The sequence below is a fragment of the Lontra canadensis genome, unplaced genomic scaffold (genome assembly GCF_010015895.1).
Source record: "Lontra canadensis isolate GAN:19392208 unplaced genomic scaffold, GSC_riverotter_1.0 scaffold125, whole genome shotgun sequence".
In the NCBI taxonomy this organism is placed as follows: Eukaryota; Metazoa; Chordata; class Mammalia; order Carnivora; family Mustelidae; genus Lontra; species Lontra canadensis.
In genome coordinates, this window is record NW_022631119.1 from 1,387,238 (window position 1) to 1,394,478 (window position 7,241).

General features: G+C 42.9%; 1 protein-coding gene across 1 annotated transcript in view; it reads left to right on the forward strand.

Annotated features, from left to right (window-relative positions):
• UBA2 (ubiquitin like modifier activating enzyme 2) overlaps positions 1-1,262 on the forward strand; it is a 41,972-nt gene extending 40,710 nt beyond the window's left edge. Inside the window, exon 17 of the mRNA XM_032842180.1 lies at positions 234-1,262. Coding sequence (XP_032698071.1) covers positions 234-415 — 182 coding nt within the window. The 3' untranslated portion in view covers positions 416-1,262. The remainder of the gene's footprint in view (positions 1-233) is intronic.
• The last annotated feature ends 5,979 nt before the right edge of the window (positions 1,263-7,241 follow it).

Genomic DNA, 7,241 nt, shown 5'->3' on the forward strand with positions numbered 1-7,241 from the left:
GCCTCTCTGCCTACTTGTGATCTCGCTCTGTGTCAAATAAATAAAATCTTTTAAAAAACCCACAAAACTACAGAAATGTGTAATGTATAAAGTGAAGGTTCCATGAGGGTAGCCTACCATTCTTAAGTTTGGTGTATATTAGAAATGCCAGCTCTTCACTTTCATAAAATATTAGTGAATCACTAGTAACTCCCACACTTTTAACCATTTTTTCCCCTTTTTTCTGAAATAAGCACAAGAGCAAGATGATGTGCTCATAGTTGATTCAGATGAAGAAGGTCCTTCAAATAATGCTGACATCAGTGAAGAAGAGAGAAGTCGCAAGAGGAAATTAGATGAAAAGGAGAGTATCAGTGCAAAGAGGTCCCGTCCAGAACAGACAGAAGAGCTCGATGATGTTATAGCGTTAGATTGAACAGAAATGCCTCTAAACAGAACCCTCTTACTGCAGTAGGTCATCTGGGCAGAACCAGGTTATTTGTTATGTCCTTTGTTCCAAAGGGAAAAATTGACACCAGTGACTTGAAGATGATTCTTCTCCCTTTGAAAGCATTCATTTTGCTAGAACAATTAGAAACATTGCGGTATGCTGTATTGAAAGTAGGAATATAGTTTTAAAGCCCTTTGAACAAAGTGTGTGCATAACCAGTCATCAGATGAAACAACACAATGCATGTTGCCTTTTTAATGTAAATACCCTTAGGTATCATTTAACAGTTTTAAAATATTGTGGTTTAGTAAAGTTGATACCTGGTTATAAATATTACGCCTTTATTTTTGGTTAGAAGAAGAATTATTTTTAGCCTAGATCTAACCATTTTCATACTCTTAACTGACTGAACAGATTCAAAGAAGTATCAAGTGCTATGCATTGAAATGTGTTTTTAAATGTTAACTGGCACTATGTATATTAATGTAAAACAATGTTAATTTACTCAAGTTTTCAGCTTGTACTGCCTGGTATGTCTGTGTAAGAAGCCAATTTTTGTGTATTGTTACAGTTTCAGGTTATTTATATTTGATGTTTTGTAGAACTCAAATACGACTATACTGTACTTATGGACCAAATAAATGGCATCTGCATACTTGTTACACATGCCTGCAAAGTTCACGTTTCTGCGGCCTTATCGGGTTTATATATTACTGCAGGCATGCTAAACTCTTTTCCTTCTAAAGAGTTAACTCATAGTGGATGTGAAGGTTAAATGATCTCCACTGTTTGCCACAGATAAGTACTTTCTAAAATAAAACTTTTAATGGCATTGTTACTTTTTAAGTTTGGTGGTAAACAACTGGCCTTCTGTTGAGAACAGTAAGTGATCTTTGCCCAGCCCCAGGAACTTAGAACCTTGGATTTGAGATTCCAGAGCAGGGGGGAGTCTTCATTCTGCAGTCTTCTCTGGGTTGCCCCTCCCCATCCCCACCCCCGATTCATCAGAGTCCCTTCTCGAGTGTACCATTTAGGGCCCAACTGTAACCTACAGAAGTGGCCAGAACAGTCCTGGATGGATCAGCACCCATGTCTCTGCCTTGGCCCTTAGGGTACTCTCCTCACACAGATGTGCCTTGGGTTTTCAGATAACAGAAACCCCTGAAGCTGTTTAACCCCCATTCGATACCCTCAGCCTTTGGTGGTTTTGGCTATAGTCAATTAAATTCCAAATTGTCAACTCATTAAATTTTGCTCCATTCTGTTTCATTCTTACTCTGCCACCTAGCTTATTAACTTTTGCTCCTTGTTTTGTATCATTTGTAAATTCAGCATGTAAGCAAAGCCTTCAGAAAAATCATGCTGAACAACACTCTGCCCTCAGGGGCATGCTGCCTGATGTCTGCAGGATGGACTGACTTCCAGACTCTAATACAGCACTGAGCGAGCTAAGTCCCCACCTACAACTATACCAGCCTATGAGGTTCACTTTGCCTTTAGATTTTTAGATGTTCCCATTTTCTTCCAGAAAAAAGATCTCAAAATTACAAAACCATGTAACGGGCAATAATGAATTATTCTGGAATTCCACCTCAGAAATGTTTTCAGTTAATTGGTTTGTCACTGGTAATCATGTTCAATTTTGAAATTCCATTCCTAAAACCTCACCTTGCCCTTTTAGACTCAATTATCAGTTGTTTCCAGCATTTTGTATGTTTATTTTTTTCCATTTGTATGTACATGGCAGTAAGTGCCAATTTGATCTGCAGAGATAGATTTCTGTTTTGGCAGTCCAGTGGTTTTTATCTCTGCAAAAAACTCTATCACTACCTTTTCCAGCAGGTTCTGTCCATTTTCTACCTGTTTTTATAAAATCTGGGTTTATCAGCTATGCAGGTCTGATACATGGGTCTTGCCCAAGTAGACTAAGCAGATCCAAGTGGCCTGCACGCTCCTGGAGCATGGACACACTTTTTAAATGTGGGCTGGTATTTGCGGTTTTCCAGTGTGAGCTGTCTTCTCAGTTGGGGAGCCACATGCAGAGCTCATCAGGGGCCTTTGCCCAGCAGCTCTACCCTGAAATACAGTCTGACAAACCGGTCTTCCAGCCTTAATGGGCACAGTCTGCTGACTCAAGTTTACCTATCTGTCCCAAAGACGAGTCTGCATACTTGGCATGTACGAGAGGACTCAGTGTTTTAATATAGAGCCTGACCACTTAAGTCATCAATCAGGCAGGCATCAGTGGATGCCAGCACCTTCAGAAAAAGGCTGTTGAGGAACAGAATCTTGACAGTGCTCAAATGTTGCTGTACAGATAACTCGCAGAAGGAAAGAAAAATCAACCTTTGATAATGGACTGATCTGTCACCACTGTATTCACGCACTCAAACCTGGCATCAGCGACAACCTGACGTGTGTTTCCAAATGAGATGAAGACTAGAACAGCACCAAGGAAAAAACATGTTCACCACAACCAAATGCAGCAGCTAGACCCAATCTCCAGCTGACAGGAAGGGGGGCGGTGCGTAAAGGAACAAGCTAAGCAACATTAGGAGGAAACAGACAAGTACAGAATGTGGGACGTTCTCAAACTCAAGTGTAAAACACGACTGGCAGTTCTTGAGGAAACTGGGAAATGGGATAAAGTGATAATGGAAGTATTAGGTATGATAATGTCCTTGTACTTAGGCCAGTGTCTTTACTCTTCGAATATTAGGGATAAAGCTTCATAACAATTTTTAAATGACTCAGCAAAATACACAATGCAGGAAGAAAAAAGATGAAATTAACATTAATTGAATCTAGGTGGAGCCCATATATGTTGTTCATTGTACTATCCAACTTTTCTCTGAAAACTTTCATAATAAAAGTGGAGATATATATATATATACATATATATATAGTCTTGTATTTTTCTTCTGTGCCTATGTGACTTTCAAGTTTTGTAATGAATATATCCTATGATTTAAATCAGAAAGGCAATAAAGATTATTAAAAATATAAGTTGGCATGAGAAAGTGTCGCAGTGATTCCTGGGTCTAACATGGATGAAGTCGGCTTTGTTCATCCTTGTTGCTAGGCTGTGACTTAGGAAGAATTCTCTTTCATTTGAGCCTCCAGAGAACTAAGAAGAGAGCCAAGTTGCTCCCAGTAGATTAATGGTTCACTTAGAAGTTCCAGAAAACATTTGGTTCATAATAGATGTTCCTCTTCCTGGAAATTGCCCGTGGGTGGCACACATGTCTAAGTGGACTTGCTCTGTGGCCAAGGGACATGGGCAAATTTAAGCTTCCTACTAGCCTTTTGTAATGCACAGAAAATAGAAACTTCCAAAGTAAGTAAAAGAAAACCCAAAGAAGTCAGGGAAATAAAAATGACAGATGTTTCTAGTCACTATGACTTGGGGAGGGGGTGAAGGCCTCCTGGAATCTCCATTTGACCATTTGCAGGAGGATATATTTAGAGAAGTATTTTTATAGACCCTTTCATACTGGGAATACATTATTTGCATTCTGCATACAGGGAACTCCCCCCACCCCCCGCATCTAATTTTAAATAAATTCCAGCCAAAAGTTTGAGAAATTTTTGAACTGTTCTCAATAAAAAGATCATCTGAGTTGAACTAGAGGACTATGGTGATGCTCTGGAGTTTGACTATATCCCAAAGATATGTTTTCCTGGTAAAATAACATTTTGAGGGTTTTGCTAACTGATTTCAGCTTTAAAAATTTTAAATCTTCACAAGGGATGACTTATATAAGGAAAGACTGAGAAATTTTTTACTAGAATGTTCAGATGCTCCAAGAAGTTCCTCAGGCTTTTACTTTAGAAATTCACCCAGGCGGGACACCTAGGTAGCTTAGTCGGTTAAGTGCCTGCCTTTGCCTCAGGTCATGATCCCAGTGTCCTGGGATTGAGTCCTGCATTGGGCTCCTTGCTCAGTGGGCAGCCTGCTTTTCCCTCCGCTTCTGCCTGCTTGTGCTTTCTCATCAATCAATCAATTGATCAATCTTAAAAAGAAATCCACCTGGGCACCTGGCACTTTGGTGGCTCAGAATGTTGAGTGTCTGCCTTCAGCACAGGTCATGATCTCCAGGTCCTGGGATCGGGTCCCACATTGGGCTCCCAGCTCAGTGGGGAGTCTGCTGCTTCCTCGCCCTGTGCCTCTCCCCCTGCTTGTGCCGTTTCTCAAATGAATAGTTAAATGTTTTTTGAAAATCCACCAACAATTCACATTGATTCTCAGGTCCGTCTCAAAAAAACATAGGCATTGTGCACACTGTCATTTGCTTGTTCTGTAGACGTGTCTTGCATCCCTACTCTGCACCATGCTACTACACTTCTTAACCATGCCAACCTTGTCAGCCTGGGAAGAAACCTTTGAAAGCAATAAGACACTAAGGGCTGGTGTTCACAGAAACTTCTTACCTATGGCAGCAAGAGGTGGTGGGATGGGTATCCTGTGTGTCGCCCAGCTTCCCATTTGGTCCCAGTGTCAGCTTCCGGCAGCGCTAAAAGTCATGAACACCAACCTCCTGCTCAAAAACGTGGTAACAAAATTGTAGAAATCAGCATTCCCAAACGTCCCACCCCATGGAACTGCTGGGGTGTTTGCCACATACAAAGGTTGTGTATAAATTCCCTTTCCTGGATGCAGGATAAGGTTTTAGGGGAAGAAAGTGAAGGTCCTTCCAAGGTGTCCATCCTTATGAAGGAAGCAAGCTGTAATTCTCTGATCTTAAACCTAATTCTTAGATTGGGGAACCAAGCCTGTCCATGGCTTTAGCTGTCGATGCTTTGACCCTTCTGTGCCCCTGAAGAGGCCAAAGGGGGATACGGACCAGGGGAGATTGGTAGACTCAATCTGGTTGAAAGAGTTGGGCCTCAAAAGAGAAGATGGAAAAATCCCTTTGGGCACAGCTCCCAGATGTCCTGCCAGTAGAGCAGCATCAGAGAGAACACACCTTGGGTCTGGTGCTGGGTGTGGGGAGACTGGCCCTTAGGAGCTGGACTGGGAGATGTACCAGTGGGCTTCAGGTGAAAGACTTCCCGCTGCTCTCCCCAGGAAGTACTTTTTTTTTTTTTAAGATTTTATTTATTTATTTGACAGAGGGAGAGATCACAACCAGACAGAGAGGCAGGCAGAGAGAGGGAGGAGCAGGCTCCCCGCTGAGCAGAGTGCCCTACACAGGGCTCGATCCCAGGACCCCGAGACCACAACCCGACCGAAGGCAGAGGCCCAATCCACTGAGCCACCCAGGCACCCCAGGAAGTACTATTTTATAGGGGTAAAGATTGCTGCAGGTTGAGGGAGAGAAAGAAGAGTGGGTCCCAGAAACTCCCCGATATGGCATTTGCTGATTGCCATCCCTCTTCCCTAGGAACACAAGTTAAACAGCCACACTTGATTGGCATGAGCATGTCCCAAGACTAGGAAAACCCCTGACTCGTATCAGTAATTGGGGTCCAGACAATACAGAAACTACAGACAGGTAAGGGGGTCTGATGAAAGCCATAGCACAAGGAGAGAGAGGATGGGGAATCTTTGAATTACCATTAATGTAGACAGTCTGGGTAGGATTGGCCTCTAGAGAATTAGAAGGAAAAGACTATGATTTAGGACTTGGTGTGAGACTAGACTGACCGTGTCCCGTTCCAGCCTCCTGAGTATGTCCCTCTCCCCAGGCAATGGGAAGATTGTGGTTGAAAGGATGATAGCACTAGAGTCCCCACAATTCCGTTGTGAAACTTCAACAGCATAACCCACAGTAGCTAAAGCCAGCTCACACTGGCTTCCGAGAGGCGGTCGTACCTGTCTCTTCCCAACTCTCTGCAGTAATCCATGTTGATGGTTTGAAATCCACCATGGTGGGATTGCTAAATGCTATAAATCAGGACTCCTGCTTGGTACAGTTCTTCCCCAACAAGCACTGGTTGTTAAACACCTATCTGCACCCCACTGGAAGGAGGAAGATAAAAGCCAGAGAGAAAGGTGAACACAGAGAACTTCCCTCCATCAGTGGAGGAGGGAGAAGGCGTCAGCAGAGGTTGGGGAGTGAGAAAGCAGATCTTTTGGGTTGTTTCTGTTGGTGGGTCTTTGTGAGTAACTAGTTAATTACCACTAGGGTAAGCAATGTGTTTTAGCTGACCCTATATAATGTTACTTTGCTGACTCCAACAGACCCTTCAAATCTTGTTCAAGGTTCTAATTTGGCAGGTGGGGATGAAACAGTTATTTAAGAACTACCTTGGAGGGCAGAGAGGTCCTCTTCAAGAGGCTAGACATCCTAGGACTGTAGAGATTACAGAAATAATATGAGAAACACGTTCATACTTGCATCATTATCTGCAGTTTGGATTACTTCTCTGGAACAGAAGCACTGCTGTGTAGTCTGAGTGTTTTTGTCTGTTTCTGACGCTGTTAATACCCCCAAACTGCTCTTCCTGACAGGACGTACCCACTTACACTAGAACTAGCAAAACATGTGCCAGTTTCACCACGGTCTTGCCAATATTTCCATTTTAAAATATTAGATTAATGTGGTCAGTGAAATGTGATATTTCATTGTTGATCTTCATTTGCTTTTCTTCTCTCGGAGTGGAGATCATTTCTCAGGGGATGGCTCCTCTGGGTATTTGCTCCCCCCAAACGCTTGCATCCACCTGTGCCTGCCCCCCACACCCTGAGCTTGGCTGGGTGGTGGGTTGGAATTCTGCAAGATCTGAGAGGCGCTGGGAAGGAGTTTCCTGGTGAGACACCACTCCAAAGCTAACTGAGGAGATTGGACCACCGCGGGCTCCTCAGCAA